Here is a 19,997-nt window from a genome sequence, read left to right on the forward strand (position 1 = left end):
GCCCATGCCCCAGTTTGGTACAAAATGGTTCAGTACTTTTTGCATAATCATGCTGACAAACAGACAACCAGACAAACAAACAGACAAACAAACAGACATTGGTAAAAATATAACCTCCTCAGAGGAGGTAATAAAAGCGTACAAATGAAAAGGATACAGATCCAATGAATTCCAGTGCATAAAACACTGGTTTATTGAATTTGTTTTGGTTGTACAAACATGCGACCACTGCTTTATTCTTTGCTGTGTGGATGTTAAGGTATTGTTATGTGTCATAGTGTTTTATACTCTGTTGTTAATTACCCAACAAATACATGAGTTTAAAAAAAGGTCTGCAGTTGGAGCCTTAGACACATTTTTAATCCATGTGGTTATGGTAAAGACTTAAACTTAAAGCTGCTGTAGGTTTGGTATTGACAAAAAATATGTAACATTATTAAAAATATCTTAATACACTTTATAAATTATTGGGATGTATACAGCAATAAATGGACCATCTTAAAAGTAATACAACAACAAGGGTGGCAGCCAATTTACTAAAAATATGAAAAACAATGTCTTGAAAATCATTTAAAGTCTGTCCTGAGAAGTTTTTTTTTTTTTTTTTTTTGAAGTGACTGATTACTTTAGTCCCTCATGCAGGTTTTAGTCTTTAGGCTTTTAGTCTTTTAAAACCCATTTTGTCCAAGCCAGAAGCTGACAACAGGAACATTAAACTGAGGTAATAAATGGTTGTTGATGCAGCAGTCTAGATGAGAAGAGATGAAGACATGACAGCCATCCACTTTGGTCAAAGACAAGGATAATTGTTTGTAACTCTCATTTGAGCAGAATAGCCTTAGTTTCATTTGCACCAATAATCAGTCTAAAAGTTTGTTTTGAAATATCCATCCAATTACAGCTTTTCATTGAGGCTAATAGATAAAACACAACAGCTTTAGAACAAAACTTTCCAAAATCCACTCTGATGTTTATGCTGTGTGCTGTTGTTTTGAAGGCTTGGTATATATATCAACACTAAGCAGTGCTTTACCCCTCAGGTAATATACAGTATGTTGTTGGTGAATCCTTTGAACTAACAGAGAATATTCTGTTGATTTACTTCAGTGTTGCATCAGTACTTATCAACAAGTAAAAGATGTTGTTAAGAACTTGTCAGTCTTTGCACTCCCATATGAAAACAACACTCCTCAGCAAAGGTGGGAGAAATATTCAAATCAATACCCAATTAGCAGTAAAAGTTGTTGTTCAGATTAAAATTTCATATATAAATCTTTTGTATGTAAAATCTTTTATAACACTGAAAAGTAACCAGTAACTACGGCTGTTAAACCACGGTGAAGCAAAAAGTACAATATCCCTCAGGCATGGCAATTTCCCTCAGAAATGTAGTAAAGTATAAAGTAGTATAAAGTTAATATAGGCTTGCTCAAACACAGTGTAAGTATCTTACTTCAAAACATAAATACAGTACTTGAATAAATGTACTTAATCCCTGTCTAGTACTGCTCTTTAGTATGAGTATACTCAAACAAAACAGGCAGATTGTAAATACTGTGCATTATAGCGCAGTGACTTGAGACACAGCCTTGTGGACTTATGCAAGACAATGCAGGCCACGACTGGGCCCCCAAAAACTCACTGCATGACTTATAGAGGGATCCTGGATAATAATCTAGTTTAAAGAGCTTTACTATCTAGAGTATCTCACATGGTACAGAGTACACAAATTAGGCAACATTGCAGCAAAAGAGTGCTTGTTGTTCTGGATAATAAGAGATGCACTGATCACTCCTGATTCCAGTTTCATAACCTCAACCAATACGATACTCTTAGAGCCGGCTCTATAAACTCAGTTGTGGCTGAGCATGACTGACCAAATCCTACTGTCAGCAGAAACAATTTCATAATGACATCGGTACAGACACTATATTCTGACACATCATAGCTGCATCCTTTGACACAGTGGGATTCATTTCTGTGTTAAACTTCCTGTTGTGGCTTAAAATAAATTATTTGGCGTATAATTGTTTTGTCACTTTCATAAAATAAAATGAAAAAACAAAAAGAAACCAAACAAATAAAAAAAAACAGTGATGTTTAATCTAAAAGACACACATTTGCTGTGTAGTGCTTTTTCATCTGCCTCCAGTTGAAACTTTAATCTTATTAGGAATGTAGCCAAACATTCACTTTGTTTGTAGCTTTGATTTATCAAACGCAACAAAACCATTACTTTAAATGCTTTTGATTATTCAGCCAAAAGAGGGCAGTGCTTAGCCATGATGATTGAGAAGAGAATCTGTGACGCTGCAATGATAAGCTCTTCTTACTTTCTCACTGCGTCTGATCTTTCTTCCTTATGCAAAATCTCCAAAATTGACGGATGTGTACTGCCGTATGTACAATAAGCTAAATACACAGAAAACGATCGACTGTTGTGCCCACTCACTGGATGAATCGTGTAGTCCAGCTGAAGAGAACACTGTGCTCGTTCAACAGCTGTAGGGTTTTTTCATCATGTTAAAGTGGTGAGGCTCCAGCCTCTCGCTGCATTATTAATGACTCTTTTTCTGGCATCATCTTCCCTCTCTACCCTGAAAACTGTGGGAGGAAGAGAGGAGCATAAATCTGGTGGTTTTCAACTGTGGAGACCTCCACCTGTCACTAAGCAAAAACACATACAGCTCACACTAAAGAAATGCACTGTCCACCAATAGTTTTCTCACAGAGAACCACCTTTGGCTCACAACTAATCTGAAATATGCACAAGAAATCATAATTGAGGCTGATTGGATACAACATACTGTATGTACGTTCAAAAGACAGATCATTCCAGCGTAACCTGAAATTATGAAAAGGAACCTTAAATTGTGGAAATAATCTATAAAGGTCAGGTTTTATAGTGTAAGTAAAGGGATGTCAAGAAAAATCTGGAACAGATGAACCAAAAGACTAAATGTGTTCCTTGATACCTGCTGGGAAGCCACCTCAAGGTTTTACTAGTTGGGAAAAAAGGGAGACTATGTTATGTTAAAGGGTTTATACAGATTGATAATTTCTTCAAAATTAAATTCTCCTTATTCCTAAAAAGGAATTACTACCAATTACTACCCATATTTGTTTGGCTAGTAACAAAGATTGTTTGCTAGCAAAGATTGTTTGTTACTGCCCAAATATATGTATAGTCATTCAGGATGTAAACACCTTCCTGGGGAAAATGTTGAGTGTCATCTTAGGCTATAGTATTGCCGGGTGTGAAACCCTCTCTGAGATGACTATAGTAGCAGCAATGCTGACACTGACCCTATTCCATCAATCTCACATTAAAAACGCTCCAAGCATTTAAATATTTCAAAGAGCTCCTCAGCTAACGCCAGAGAAGCTCTGAGCCTCTCTGTGTGTGTATGTCTGTGTGTGCATGTGTGCTTGTGTGCATCACTTTCCCTCTGACAAACACTTCTTTAAACTTAGAGCTTATGCCTGGTGACTAAACACCAAGCTAATGTCAAAAAACAGGAATGATACAAACTGAGGTGAACAAGTTAAATCTGTTACTGAAACATTTCCTGCATTCCTTACTAACACTCTGTCACTCTTTAAGAACACATACTGAATAAAATAAACATGCTCTGTATAGGGTTGTCAGGAACATATCTTTGTGCAGTTATTCTGTGATGTTTCAGCTGGACTGCACAGTCTTTGTATGTCTGTATGGGCTTTGCATGTGCTGTCTTTGTCAACTCTCCAAAGACATGACAGTGTGCAAAAGACTCCTGCAGGAACACACACACACACACACACACACACACACACACACACACACACACTCACACACACACAAACACACACACACACACAACTCTAGTGTCCATATATTGGTTTTATTTGTGAGGTTATTCTTATTATGATTTCACATTTTCTTTTGACCATGGCTCTTGTATTCTTGATGGTTTTAATTTGCCCTGTGATGTGTGGTTTAAACATTTCAATATAAAAACCACTTGGAGACAGAATGAATGAAGAGACTGTTAAAAAGACACTCAGAGTGGCACCAGATGTGATGATAAAGTCAGACAGGTCCCCATAGATCACGACTGCAATTAATAATGAATATCTAGGGTAGGTTCAAGGGAAGTTCAAATGATTCATCTAATCTCTGCTGATGGTAGTCAAATATCTAATATAGCAGAATAGCGCAACAAGCAGTCACTTTACTTTCTCCTGGTTGAACCTATGCTTCAACAGGGACTTCTTTATCTTATTTTTGTTCAATCTTTCCAGTTCGTTTGACAGATATGTTAATATCGTTTGCAAATTGCTTATACATTAACTGGTCATGTGACTAAATGACCTCACCTAAATTGCGTGAACATTGAGGCTGAGATTTCATTCTTGATCTTGAAAACCTTGATCCCTATGATTAGCATAATTCCCAGCCACAGCAGGTCACCTTAGCTTTTCAAAGCATGACCACTAACCATTCTCTAACCTAAACCACATGTTAATTATTGTAACCATGATGACAGTGCCATCTTAAACCAAACCTTCACCTTAATAAAGTACTTTTAAACCCAGAACAAGATCTTTCCCATGAGCAAAGTGGACCACACAGTGGAGCATTTAGCAGCTAAAGACTCAGATATTTCCCTAAACTGATGTAAAGGGAAAATGGGTATTAGGCTTTACCTTAGCTTTTAAACATTTCACATTATGTTCGTCTTCAATAACTGATAGCGTTTTTTTTTTTTGTTTCAAATTTCAAATAAGTCGATGAGAATTGTGTGACATGATCAAAGGGTCTGGAACAGCTACTAAGTAGACATTTCAGTCAGATTGTTTTTAAACCTCATGAACAGTAGAGTAACAATGGAAATTTACCACAAAATGAAGCAATAGATGTTCTCTCACAATTCCAACTGTTCTCATATGGAAAAACTTGTGCGTTTCTCTTCACTGGCTTTTGTGTTGTTGTACCCTGAAGAACATCAACATTTAATGTCTACACTCTCTAGCTGAAGTAGGGGAGCACAGCAGAGAACATCAGTCAATTATTAATGTTTAAAAGGTTTAGAGAGTTCTGCTGCTGAGGTTGGTGCAAGACTTCTCCGAGGGATGTCAGGAGTGTGCAGAGAGAACTGAGGGGTGTCAGTCTGCTAACTCCATCACCCATCCGCAGCTGGAGGTGGCCTATTGAGAGCATAACCAGCTGAGGTATACATGGAAAAAAAAGGCAAACCTCATGCTGAGAATCCACAAGCCTTGTGAGTCAAAACTAAAGAAGGACTACTAAATGCCAAGTCAGGGCAACAGGAGAGCCTCTAGAGCAAAATCAGAGCTGCAGAGTCCTTGAAAGCATGGCAACCTGCAGGGAATTTGCTGGTCAGACACATAAGGAACATCTGGAGTAGCAGCTAGTCAGTCCAGCTGTCAGATTCAATTTAATCTCAGAGGTGAAATGTGCAGGCCTGCTCAACCTCTGTGCAGGCTGAGCTCACCGTATAAAGACCGTCAGGGGTATGATGCCACTGCAAGAAGTCTGAGGGTGGGGGAGGTGAGCACAATGCAGGGTCAGAGGGGTGATATGAGTAGGAAAGATGAGTTCTGCAGGGAAAGTAACATAAAAGTGCTGAGCTGGTTTCTTTCAGAGTGGTACAAGTTTTAAAAGACACCATCTACAAAGATTTAATCATTGTAGCTTTGTTTATATTTTCACCAGACACTGAGACTTGGTCAACACCTAAACAAAATGATAGACGGTTAAACCCTACGCATGCTCCCTATAAATTTACCTCCTGAACTGAACGTAGAAAATATGACAAACTGAAGCAGCTAAATGGAAATCATCCATACCACCATCATCCTGTGTTGCAGAGAAAATGCCAGCTGTGGATTATGTTTGGATTTTGAGATGGACCACTGCCAATAATTGATTAATTGATCTCACCCATATCCATATTTACAGACAGGTCAGAAGATTAAGAGGCAATAGAGGAAAGTGGTTCAAAATCGAGGGTGCAGAGAAGACACCCACATGAGTTTCAAGATAAATCTGAAGGGTTGGGGAATAATTAAAAAAAAAAATTCCTGATGCACAAATTATGTTTACTTTTTTCACCTCATCAGCAGGGGGAGTTACTGTGTAATTATTAACTAATCATCTCCTATGGAGTCTCAATACTCTGAGCGTTAGATAAGCAGAGGATTGTTTGGTAGTTGAGGTAAGATTTTTAAATATGCACCCATATTTATGTATCCTTAAAATAACATATGTGTTCCTAAGTCGTGTTTCTGCATCCGAGAGGGTCTGTGGCAGTGTATCTCTGCCACCTTAATTCATTCAGGCCAACAGTGATTTGCTTGTCATTTTAATTAAGTCAGTAGATGTAACCCAACAAGGTCATCCTGGTAAGGGGTGAGAGGGTGAGATACTGCAAGTGTGACAGGTCTACTTTCCCGCTATCATTTTCCAAGAGAAGACCATCTGCTGTCTTTGTATAACAGCTCAAAATCTAAGTAGGTTTTTGCATTTAAACTGCATTTTCTCTGCCATGGTGCCGTCTTAATCTGCCTCCTGTGATTTGGACTAGCAAGAGTTATATATCTTATTCGGACCAAAGCAAAATACATCATTTATAGTACTTAATGTTAGGAATCTTGGAATTGTGGAAACCTGATATTATATAATGGTGGTTGAATAAAAATGCTGCATATTGTTGTTCTCACAAACAGATGTCAGGTTTCATGTTAGAGTGATCTGTTTGTACTTGTTGTGCTTGCATTATTTGCAGGCTGTACGGGGAGGCTTCACACTTACATGTAATACACCATATTTGGATGTCAAGTCAGAGGTTACTGCACAAACGACAGCCTTTTGTTTTACGCTGGAGATTGGACATTTGCATTTGGCCAGATACAGTCTCAAATTCAGCCGAACACCCGATCATTTGGCTTGAGTAATAAATCTGTATTTGTTAGATGAAGAGCTTGTGTGACTGCAGTCTGATCCAATTCCCTGACAATGGATACCAGCACATGCTGCAACAATCAATTTCTCGAGCCTACAGGCTGAGAGCGAGCAGCTGAGTGTTTCTGGCCACCCCACCCTTCAGCAGCGCACAGCGTGGGGCAGCCATTCTGAAATCTTTACACCTACTCCTCTGCGTCCCCAGCACTGCACATAAACTGAGTAATGCTCCCCATTTCAGTGACATTATCAGAGAAAATCCTGTGGCAGCCATCTTAGGTGTACTACCACTGCAGGACGATATGATGAGCTACTGGAAAGGACGAGACGCGCATTCTTCGCTCTCTCCTCCTGCCCTGTGCTCAGGACCACGGCCAGCTCCCAGCGCCTGCGTCCCGGCCTGGCAGGCAAGGGAGAGGCCATCGCCCGCTTCCACCAAAACGAGAAAAAAAAAAACAAAAACAAAAAAAAAAAAAAACAAGCCGCTCTCCTTCCCCTCATCTGTACAATACACTCCCCTTGCCCCATCCCCACCGCTCCGCCTCCTCGCCCCCCCCACTCACATCCGCAGCAGTGACTGGCCAATAAAATACAGAAAATACGTAAGCATCGACGAGTGCTCGGCGCAGGCGGAGAAAGCACAGTGTGAAGCAGACTAAACCTCCTCCAGCATCACTGCTGACATCTCTCAGCGAGCAGCTACAACTAGGGCCTATCCCTGTCTTGTCACATTCATATATCCATACATCTTGTACATTATATCTAGGGACGGATACAACGACAACTGCACAGACATCATCAGGGGACGACAAAAACAAAAACAAAAACACCAATTCAGTAGGTTAGGTTATCTGTAGGGGCGCATCACCTCCAGAGAAAGATGTTAGATCCGTCGTCCAGCGAGGAGGAATCTGATGGGATAGTGGAGGAGGAAAGCAAAGAGGCGATGGCACCCCAGGCCGGATCCCGCATCTCTCCAAGCAGGACCAGCGAGAGCTCGGGTGGACTAGCGCCCAGCAGCAGCCGCAGCAGTGCCCGTCCGACCAGCCCGAGCCCGTCAGCCGCCAGCGAGGAGAAAGAGGATCTGGAGAAGCTGCAGAGGGAGGAAGAGGACCGTAAGAAGAAGCTGCAGTTGTATGTTTTTGTGATGCGATGCATCGCTTATCCATTCAATGCAAAACAGCCCACAGATATGGCAAGGCGACAGCAGAAGGTAAGGGCCCTCGGTGCAAAGGCATAATTAATCACCACATGCTGACGAAATGCCCCGTTTCATATCTCAGATGTTCTCTTTGATGACCTACATAAAGCTAGAACACAGAGGGGTTTTGGCCACTAGGCCTATCCGATAGCGCATGGATTCAGCAGAGTCCCAGTGAAACCACTGTTTGTTTTTTGACGCAAAATGTTGAAATCCTCGGAGCATGACAGGAGCGCATAAAGGCGCTTTGAGCTCCGGATAGTGAAAGGACACATGGTAGCCTGCTGCAGAGCTGCAGACTGAGTGCAGTCCATGTTTCTCCACTACTCAGGCTCACAAGTGAGATTAATCCCAGAGCCCAGCAAGCCCATTAACTAAAAGGGCGTTCAGGAGATGGTGGATGGCGATTTAAATCAGGACGGTGTCATTGTCCTTGTTGGCCCACATCCCCCCCCAAAAAGTCCTGCTTCACGTTTGTTATGCGGCTGTATGTTTCTCTATGTCCTGCCTTCTTGGCGGATACCCAATTCCAACCCGTTTGCGCCATTACTTATCCCGTCAATTTGGCCTCCCAAGGTGACTTTTGGACACAGACCTCTTGAGGAGGGTTGCTTAATAGCCTTTCTCCTCAGCAGATGAGCCAGGCTCCTCTAGGTGGGTTACAGTATTTTAATTGCATGGACATTTGTCTGTGTCCACACATCTTATTTTTTTACGCAATTTTCAGAGGAAGAATTTACAGAAGGTCCAGCTTTTGAGATACTGTAAGGGACAAGGCCCACATCCTGTTTCACACTGCTGCTGTGTTGCTCCATTGATGGTGAAGCCAGTTTTGGGTCATGATGTCCTTACTGTCAAAGTCACAATGCACAGGCCCTACTGTACTACAGGATCACTGAATTGATCGTAAGCCAGGACAATAGTCCCAGTTTATTGTTTATTATTATGTGCATTTAACTGTCACAACAGGAATAGGCCACCTAGTGTTTGTACTCCAAGACTGCCAAACAAGTTGGCTGTCATTTATTAAAATGAGATATGCAATGATGGGCATGTTTTGTGTAGGGCTACCACCACAATGTGGAAAAACTGATCATCCCCTGGCTCAGTGAGGCAGTAGTATTGGTTTCTTGTAGCTCCCCTCACAAAGCATGAGTTGCATCCAGTGTGGTTCTGTGGACCAGTGGAAGATTCATCCAGCTCAGCTAATCTAAGGCTGATCATGTATCACTCATGCAAGGAAACACTGTAAATGACACAAAATTTGGCTAGTGACTGTTGTTGTTGTGCTTTTTTTTTTTTTTTCAACCTGCAGACAGTTTGTCTTCCTCTGGACACAGTTTTAGCCATATGGTCTGAATTTTCTGCTGACTCATGCACAAGTGCATGTGGGAGGCATAAATAAGGTTTCCATTTATTTGTTTGTTTGTAGTCCCGTTCAGCATGGGTTACTGATAGTCTAATGCCTGCTCAGTAATGCACTTTCATATCTGGTTGTGCAGGCAGCCACAATCCTCTGCTGTGGGTGAGTGAATATCTGGACCAACAATCCAGTGCTTGCTGTCAGACCACAAAATCAAAGTGTGTCTGTCTGCCTACAGTCTGCCTCTAGATTTTCATTTGGTCCGAATTTGCATTTTTTGGAATAAACCAATCTCTCCAGAAAAATGATACACATTGTGCAACATTAAATGACAACAATTAAGTGTTTATTTTCACCACATGTAATTGGTTTGATTTTGATGACACTAAAAAAACAACAATGCATTACACAGAAACATTTAACAACAGAGAGCAATTAAATGTAAAGTGATTTTCTGGCAGTTATGTACGCATATAGTGACATGACATTTTGCAGTAGTCATCATTTCACTGTCATTTAACTCCATTTCGTCCCCATGTGGTTATGAAGAACAATTTATCACTTAATACAATAGTGAAGAGAGAATATTCAACATTGGTCCAATATTTTTTCTGCCGTGTACATCCTGTGTATGTGGGCTCCTCAGATGTCGAAAAACAATAACCTATTTAGGAAATTCCTCATAGCGTTGGCTACGCAATCTAATATGTAGCCTATTACAATTTTGGCTATAATAGATTAGTCACAGAAATATGATGAAGCAATCGCTGTAATGAAAAGACTTAAAGGCCTCAGAAAAACATGTGGAGCAGCTCCATGATAATCCGTTATTAGAAGCTCTGGCACACAAACAGCGGTGATGGGCTATCACAGAGAAACAGACCAGGCTGCAGAGTATGCAAGCACCACTGCTGCTTCTTGAAATGTATTGCTATAACCTTGTGAAAGGGTAACAGAATAGCACACTAGCACACTTCCTCTTGAGGGGTGAGGGAAATATTTTCTCCTTCTGATGTCTTCACTTGCGGCAGCATGGAGGCTGTTAAAATGTTGGTGGAGTGTCTGTACATATTTAACCGGTGATATGTGTTTGCTTGTCTTGGGATACATTTACAATCTTGGTCACCTCCCTAAACTGTGTGCACACAGGAATTAAACATAAAGGATAATCCAGATGCTAAGAGCAAGATGGCATAAAACTTGAGATTTAGAAAGACATTTTACGATATTTTTCTATGGATGGCAATATCTGTCCTTTGATTGCTGAGTTTGTCGGTCGGCCTGCCATTTCTGTCCAGACTGAAACATCGCAACAAATGTTTGATGGATGGATGGAAACATGCACAGACATTCATGGTCTCCAGAGGATGAAACCTGCTGAGTTTGATGATTCCTTGACTTGTAATTTAGCGCCACTAACAGGTCAAAGTTTTCACTCACCCAGTGAAATATCTCAGTGTCTGTTTAGTCCCAGTTGTTGCGTCCTAACAGCTTTGCAGATCCTCTGACTTTTCCTGCCACTATCAGCCTCACATCTGGGGTTTTGTGGAAAAAGCAACTTCTGCATGGATTGTTATGAAATTTGGTTACATCCATTTATGTTTCCCTCAGGATGAATTGAAATAATTGTTGTGGTCTCTAGCACCATCATCAGGTCAGAATTTTAGCCGTATTTTAACAGTGAGCAAGGCAACAACGTACCTGCTAAACATCAGTATATGTTAATGTTATCACTTAACAGTTTAGCATGCTGACATTAGCAATTAGCTTAAAGTTGCTTAGTTTTGTTAGGTAATAAGCAAAACTATTCTTATTGAATGAATATTTGATACATAAATTAAAGTTCTCATGAAGTCAAATAGAATCTAAATCCAACCCAAAAGCCTTTTATAGAACACAGTGTTTGTACTTTGCAGACTTTTCTCAGTTTGAGGATTTTTTTTCAATAAGAAAGTGTGATGCCCCAAAGATAATTGGATCCAATCAACACATCTGCCAGCAGATTTGTTTAATAGAGCGCCTCGGCATTCTAATACTATACATTGTGCTGTTGATACTCTGAGGGAGAGCAGCTGTGAACTGTGCAGCAGGCTTTGTGATATGAATGTGAAGTGGACTGAAATTCACATTAAAAGTTGTCATACTTGGATGAAAGTAACCTCTTTGGCGTTTATAGCTAAGCCTGGCAAGGGAATTTGGGTGTCCCATTGTGGGTTGGTTTTACATGAGTTTTATTGTATTTTCTTTTCCTTTAAAAAAAGGACACAATAGCCTTTTAATGAATGCAAAAACAAATGCACTGTATGTACGTGGTGTATTTGGAGCAGACCTGTCCATGCCCAATAAGGACAGTGATAGTGAGTGGTGGCATGAGTGTTATCTCCTCTAATTTGCAATTTGTGTTTGTAAAAAATAGAAAATGTTGAGACAATATGTGGATAAAACTTAGTAATTAGACTGTGAAGGCTTATTGTTCCTGTGCTTAGACACCAGAAAAACAAACAAGAAACATTAAAGCTCTATGGAAGAGCTGAGAAAGCTGTCATGCACACAAGGTCACACATGGACGTATTTATTCAATCTTTGCTGATGACTGTCGATACATTTGTTCTGTGGATGAATATGAAAAGATGATATGTGACAATGATTCAGGTAACTGTGCCATTTGAGCTGGTGGATAATGGACAGATAATGCTGAGATATGAGGATGGAAACCAGAGGAAGGAGCTGAGGGGAGAGAGAGAGAGAGAGAGAGAGAGAGGTGAAACTGACATCACTGCCAGAGCCATGAGTAACATTAGCAACATTAAAAAATGAATAGGAACGCACTCCAACTGGTGTATGTGCAGTAGGTATCTTCAGAAACAGTTTTGAAAATCATAATGTGTATAGACTCTTATCTCTTACGTCACTGGGGTGTGTTGTCCCCTCTTTCTCCTCAATTCCTTGAAAGAAATCAGGAGTCATTTTGCAAGACTATATCTGAGCGATGAATATGTAGATAGAGATAACTGAGGTTGAACTGCTCAAGTTCATTATGTTCATGAAACACACTTTTCGTGTAGACAAAAGAGAGCGGCAGTAAATGGAGAGCTGAAGCATGACACTGAAATCATTTGCATTATTATGTAATATCTTTAGATGACGTTCTGCCTGGAAAAAGGCATCCTTTGACAATAAAAGGAGCTTCGCAGTTGGTGTCAAAGTCAAAGCTTGGAGTTAACAATAAAACATGCCAATCAGCAATTGAAAGCTAGTGCTGAAAAATATTTGTCTCTCTCATTAAGTAGCAGTGTATTAAAGAATAAAGGTGTTCATCAAGGGTATGGATATGAAAGGAGATTCAAAAGGGATGACAGCTGAAAAGCAGCAGGTGAAATACCCCCTCACCCACAATCTGTGTAGCAGCGCATTACATATCACAGCTTCACAAATTAAACATCTCCTCTGTCTGCATATAACCAAGAGGGAAAGCTAAGATCTTATTTGTCAGAATACTAACAGCGTCTTTTCCCAAAGGTTTGAGTACTTGGAAAGCAGCAATCACATTCAGGATCAAATTGACTCGTATTTGCCTGTTTGAATAATCCAGTAGTGTGACTTGATAAATGATACACAGGGCAGCCATGTACTCACAGACATAGCTACAGAAATGCAAATGTAACAGCAGAGTTTCTGTATGTGGATGTGCAGGATTTTATGTTTGACGGAAGCGTTGTGTAAGGGATTGTGCCTCATAAGAGGCAAAGTTGTATCTGTGATGTGGCTTGAAAGCAACATCTCACATATAGAGTTGTTTCTCTCCAGAACAGTATGTACTTGTTAATTACAGTAGAACCTACATGTCCTCACAAAGCCTATGAAATCTTGTCTGTTGTCCAAAGCGGCATAACACAAGATGATCCCTAATTCCTGAGGGACAGAGTCCTTGGACATGAAACAGAATTGTGTGGTTATAGACAGTTAGTGTGTCTTCATAATATACATGGATGGATTGAGACAGATTAATCTGCAGTGCTCCTGTCATTTTTCTTTTTTTAATTGCTGTTTAAGATATAATCCTTGCCCACAATGCTGCACATTAGTCATACTCAGAAAAAGTGGAAATGAAAGCTGGTTTGATTAAAGTGGACATGAGACATCAGCAGGCACGGCTGGCAACGCAAGTGGAAAATGCAGATACATTAGTGCTTTTATTGTGATTATAATAAGATTCTGACTAACCTTTTTAAAATCAAAATTAAGGCTGCAGCTAACAATTCTTTTCATTAGCAATTTTATTTAGTCAATTACTCATTTTTGTCAATAAAATACCAAAACTAATGAAAAATCCCAATCACACAGCCTGGTGCAACATTGTCAAGTTGCTAGTTTTTTCTGAACTGTCAAAAAACTAAAATATTCAATTTACTATCATATAAGGCTCAGAAAACCATCAGGCATTCACATTTTAGGAGTCAGAACAAGTGATTTGCTTTTGGCATTTTTACTTGAATAGAATGACCTAATTATCAATGTCAAAATAGTTGCCAATTAAATGTCAGTCAATTGACTAATTGATTACTAGACTCATTGTTTCAGCTCTAATCAAAAGTCAGCTGGTAACAAAAAACCATTTCACTGGAATTGTGCTGGAAGAAAACAGCTGGGCTTTATTTCCATTCAGATGTTGATATCAACACTGCAATGATTTAAACAGGAGCAACCTCAAATAGATCAGTGTGTGCTCTGTGTGCTTGTGCTTGAACAATACCAGCGACTACACATGGCTGTGCTGTGTTGACATGTTCATTATAATTACTCAGACACATCAGAACATCTATGCATCCAACTATGGAGTTAAACCAAAGCAAATTCAAGTTAAATCCGCTAGTGTCGTCTCAAATTGTTTTAATTACGTACTTTTTTTTTTACACCGTAATTGTGATATTTTTTTCTCGTAATTACAGGAACATTTTCTCAAAATTAAGAGAAAACTAAGCCTCAATTATAAAGTATGGAAGTTATAATCACTGTACAAGAAAACTTCGGTAAATTCTTAAAGTCTTGAAAGTGAAGGCAGGCAGCTGCTGGTGGTCGTTAAGGGCACATGAATGTGTTTGCGCTGGTATCTTGAACCATATGAATGATTGCTGCAAAGGGGAAATTACTGGCCTAGGAAAAGAAAAAATGAACAGAGACTGAGAGAGAGAGAGAGATTAGTAGTGGTGATTTTCCACATTAAAGAAAGAGACAGAGGTAAGAGCTATAGCCGGATCATTACTGCTTGCCTCTGTTGAACCTCTCTTTCTCTGATGACTCTCACTGAGGCATAAACATCATAAACAGCAGCCTGGAGCAGACATGATGAAGTTTCTCTCCTGCACTGTTACATGTGTCACATGTTCCTGTGCCACGTCCTTTAAATGGAGCCACAGCACGACTCACCTCCTGTCAAACACCAAATGTAAATCTGTGTCTGACACCTTCGGCTTTTTGCTCAAAATCATTGCTGTGAACACTATCATTGATGTAAAATGATAGAAGGAGCATTATCATCCATGCATAGTTCTAATGCAGTAGGACAATATAAATAGTAAAGAGATAAGAATGCAAAAACAAAGCTGAACAAAAAGGTAAATTAACTTGTATTCATATGTTTTACTGTTTAGCTTTCACATTAAATTGGTAAGTTACACCTACATGTTTTTTTCAAACACAACCCTTAAATATTCATGTCTACTTTGTTCCCTAAGACACTAAGAAATATTTTCCAAATTGTTACTAAACACTCAAGTAAAGAGCATGTTTCAATAGTCTGATTAATGTCATCTATGTGATCTGTTTTCACTACATCTTTATCTAAAACATCAACCAGGACCAACAGACAGGCACAAATAAATAGATATTTGAGATGAGAGCGCCGTTAAAAGCAGAACAAGTGAGTGAGCAATTGAGTCAGTGAAAGAAGGAAAAAGACAGAAAGTGATTTGTGATTGGAGGTTAGCTGGAGAGGATTTATGTCTTAGACTCTTGATGAGAGTAATGCACCAGCAATGGACAGAGACACCAACCCACAGTCAGCCTGACAGTATATTCTCCACAGTATGAAGTAGCCTTGCAGCACTGCAGTACTTTTTATTTTGAACCAAAGCTGCGTAACACGATCAGAAAATGACATGAATGCAAAATGAATAAATAAGCGGAAAAAGTGTTGGACAGCTTTAACCTTCAGTGCAATTTAACAAAGAACAGTCAGTGATCGGTTGGGCTTGCATAGCAAAAAACTGATCTGAAAGTCATTTTGCCACACCCAGTAGCTCTAAGGACCCTTTCAGATTTGAGAGGAATGCTTGGGGTTAAGATTTTATATTAAACTGCTTCATACAAGGGCTGTAACTAACAGTTATTTTCATTATGAATTATCTGTTCATAATATTTTTCAACTGCTTTATCATTTGAAAAAAATTATCATTTATCAAAAAGAAAAAGGCTCATCACAGGGTGTGAGAACTGAAGGTTACATCTTGTCTTGTCTCCTCTAAGAGTCCAACATCTAAAAATATTATTTAAAAGATTGTATAAAATGCAGAAAAGCATTGAAATCTCACATTTAAGAAACTGACGCAAATAAAGCAGTTAATGTTGCCAAGTTTTGTTAATAAAAACAACTGAAACTATTTATCAGTTATTTATTTAATGATCTCTTTAATTGTTATTTTTATATGGACAAGCTGCCCATACAGCATGACCCACCGCAAACCACAGTATTTATAACCTAAGCTAATTTGTAATGCCTCTCTGTAGATGGGCCTTTACACAAACACACAAAATTCAACAGCAGAATACATACAAATCAGTACACCACACAATGATACATTAAAATGACTATAAAACTCTATGACAAGCACCAGATCATTTATGACTACATGAATGAAATAAAAATAAAATCTTTGCAAATGAACTTTAATCAGGTGCAGAAAAACACCACAGAATGGTTCTTAACATGTCAATGTCAAGTGTGCAATGGAATGGACAGGATTGATTTTATTGTTTTGGACCAAATTTATGCAAATTGTCCAATTGATTTTATCCCCTCATTGCCAATACCATTTATGTTATATTAAGTTAAGGGCTTATTTTCATCTCAGTAACTGAATGAGCATTATGAGGAACCAGCTGAGCTGTATAGCAGCTGCCAGTGAGTTGGTGGTGTGATAATGGATGACTGTTACAAGAAGGGGCTTAGCTGGTTGTGAACACAGTGTTCTACTGTATATATCAGCAGTGCCACAGCTCCTGAATGTGACAACAGTGTGTGGAACGGTTATACAGAGCCAGCGCTTCCTGTTTTATCCCTGTTTGCCGTACCCAGAGTGTACACCTGGCTGTTGACTAACCCAGCCAAGTGGTATTTACTCACACAATGCTGTGTGTGTGTGTGTGTGTGTGTGTGAGCAGGTCTGGTTGGGGATAATAGCTTGTGCATCTGTCTTTGTATAACTTTAGTTTTGTGACCACAGTCACTACATGATGCTGGTGTTTTGTGTTTGATGAGGTCTGGTGCTGGTAGATTTTCTGCAGCTGTCATGCAGCGCTTGCTCCCATACTCCTGTTTGCTGTTTACTCAGATGTGGGCCGGTGGTGTCATCTGCAACATGAATAACGTGTACTTTGTCGAGTGAGGGGATTTCACCATACCATGTTTGCTGAAAACCAACATCAGCACTGGAAACAGCTCTTTCCTGAACAAACTAATTTAAACACAATAAGAGCATTAGGTTGCATGATATCCTTTTACAACTTTGTACATTTGATATGAGTCCTTCACTTCTTCATAAGGTAAACTCAGAGTACATCTAATGCATCTGATGTTTAGTCTCTCCATTCATATGTGACATTGCATGTTTTTATCATAGTTTTTACATTTTGATGTTGCCTCAGTCCTTTTGACTAGCGTATAATTTTGGTCTCCTTTTTATGAGTCATTTACAACTGCTCACTGCTAAAAACTGCTAAATCTAATTTGTAGCCATTTAATTTTGGAAAACACCTTAATTTAGCTTCCCTTTCCAATGTTATGTAACTTCTAGAGGAAGCTAAAGTGTGAGTCAGCACAGCGGAGGTTTCACTGCGCTGAATACGATACAGTAGCCTCAGTATATACTGCATTCAATTAACTAATTACTGCACTCATCACAGCCCTGCAAGGACAGCTGATATGTTGTATACCTCACAAGCCACACTGATTAAAAATTTCCTAGCGATAAGAATGAGATTAATATGAATAGTCATTATATATAATCATTGTGTATTTTATGTAATCTGCCGTTTTACTGGTTAAATCTTTCTTTCACATGGCAGTATACAGCAAATGCTGTAGTTGGCTATAGTTGGTCAGTCTTTACAGTACCCCTAATGTAACCGTCCTCCATCACAATGTAGGCAGTGATTGACAACTGTGAACAATTCAATGACCTTTTAAAATTTGTAATTTTCTCATTTTTAATGTTTTCATTTACAGTGTGTTTCGTTTAGTTTTTATATTAAAAAGCTTCCCAGTATCATCTGCCCTATTGTATATGACAGACTATATTTCAAAAAAAAAAAAAAAAAAATGCATAGACTTTCTCCTGCACTTCAGAAAAGAATTGCGGGAAAACAGACAAAACACGTATTGACAGAGCAATATGTAGAAATCTTTTTCGGTTCACTGAAGAATCACTAAGGGCAGCTTACTTTTTACAAGATATGTGCCTGAAGGGAGGTTATTACTAAGAACCTGTGTTAGAGGCTCAATGGGCTCAGAGATGCAGGACATAAGCTATATTTTGAAATTCCTTACAGTTCAAGCTGACAGACTTTTACTGTAATATCTGTAATATCTGTTTATCTCTAAAATGTACTGTTTTTAAAATGGTATTACATATACATGTATAATTTAACTAATTATATGAAATATAAGGGATCAAAACAATTACAATATGTATATTTTTTATAAGGCCAGTTTTTAATTAAAGATTATTGATCATCAAATATTTCACAGCAACTCCACTATTTTGTCAGCAACATGGTCGAACCGTAAACTCAAATTCATAGTCATTTTGAACTGTAATGAATTTACTGTATATCAAGCCCATGCAATATGCACATCTCCTCTATTGGTATGTGAAGGGTGATTAATGTCACTGCCTCCTTCATTGCAAGCCAATGAATCAAAGTCTAACACTGCAATCTTGATAAGAGCCACAGAGAGGGAATCAATACCAGCAAAGCAGGAAAGTACGTCTTGGGAGTCTGGCAAAACTGATGAAAATGGAGGCATTTGTCTGACATCCATCAACTAGGTTACTAATCAGCACAGTTCTCTAATCAGCAATGAAATAAAAAGTATGCAGAGCTGAAAGTCATAAATATTTTATACGGTTGAGCTGTGATTTGGTGGAAGTGGAAACATTTTACCTGGTTTATTGCTTTGTGTTTGGCTTCAGTGTCACCTCTCCACCCACACTTTCAAGTTTGAGCATTTTCAGTTACTAGAATTTGCTGTTCCTCTGTCATAGTAATCCAGTAATATTTGGATTGTTGATTGGGAAAAACAAGTTTTTAAAGAAATCAATTTGGGCTTCAGGAAATTGTAAAGGGCATTTTTCACTATTTTCTGATTTGGACTCAATCGGCATATACCTGTGTTTGGTTGTATTCAGGAAACCTACAGTCTGTGTGACCTCAGGTCTAGAGGCACGAGTGCTTACTTTGCCCTGAAACATTTTGTCAACTTAGTTCAAGTCTGTTGTCAAAAGCCCAGCAGCCCTTCAACAGAAACTATGTTAGGCTTTATATTCTACCTTTATATACTATTCTTACTAGTTCCTCATGTTGTTTTTCTTTCCCTCTTTTTTATTTGATGATGCTGAGCACATGCCTACATTTCATTCTAAGTATAGATTGATACTTTTTTGTTCTTAATGAAAATATTTCTCTATGCAAGACTGCTACATAGAATTATTGCTATTTCAGAATTTAATAAGAAAGAGAAAAGGGAAGGACAGTCTCATTATTTAATTTAAGTATCTACACTATATACTCTATCATCTTGTACAGAATATATTATACACTAAAAGGCCTTCATGATGTAGTAGTTTGAATAACATAAATTTGAACTACCTCATCATGTACATTATGACAAAAGACAATCCAAAGCAAATTTATTATGTACACATATCTAAAACTAATGTAGTCTAATGCAACAATTCTACATTATTTTGTCTTAAAACTGTTTTTTCAACTTTATGACAATTTTGGAGGCTGTGGTTTGTGGTGCTCTTGAATTGTTTTGTATTATACAGATAAGTATTTCTATTTCTATTTGTCCACCTTACTAAATAACAGAAATAATGCTTATGATGTTATGTTATAATGCTTATATAACCTTCACGATGGCAGGATTTATTGCAGGACTGTTGTAGTGGACTGCATTCATTTTA

At 38.7% G+C, this 19,997-nt stretch overlaps 1 protein-coding gene across 7 annotated transcripts in view; it reads left to right on the forward strand.

Moving 5' to 3' along the window:
• The first annotated feature begins 7,592 nt into the window (after positions 1-7,592).
• Positions 7,593-19,997, forward strand: part of cadpsb (Ca2+-dependent activator protein for secretion b) — a 66,915-nt gene continuing 54,510 nt past the window's right edge. For 4 of the 7 annotated variants that reach the window (XM_071495170.1, XM_071495171.1, XM_071495172.1 and 1 more), the window contains exon 1: positions 7,594-8,180. In XM_071495170.1, coding sequence (XP_071351271.1) covers positions 7,848-8,180 — 333 coding nt within the window. In that variant the 5' untranslated portion in view covers positions 7,594-7,847. Of the gene's footprint in view, positions 8,181-19,997 lie in introns of all 7 variants that reach the window. The other 3 variants (XM_071495176.1, XM_071495177.1, XM_071495178.1) reach the window with 1 other exon arrangement.

The sequence above is a fragment of the Trachinotus anak genome, unplaced genomic scaffold (genome assembly GCF_046630095.1).
Source record: "Trachinotus anak isolate AG129_WGS33_773 ecotype Australia unplaced genomic scaffold, CSIRO_AGI_Tana_v1 ptg000013l, whole genome shotgun sequence".
Lineage (NCBI taxonomy): Eukaryota > Metazoa > Chordata > Actinopteri > Carangiformes > Carangidae > Trachinotus > Trachinotus anak.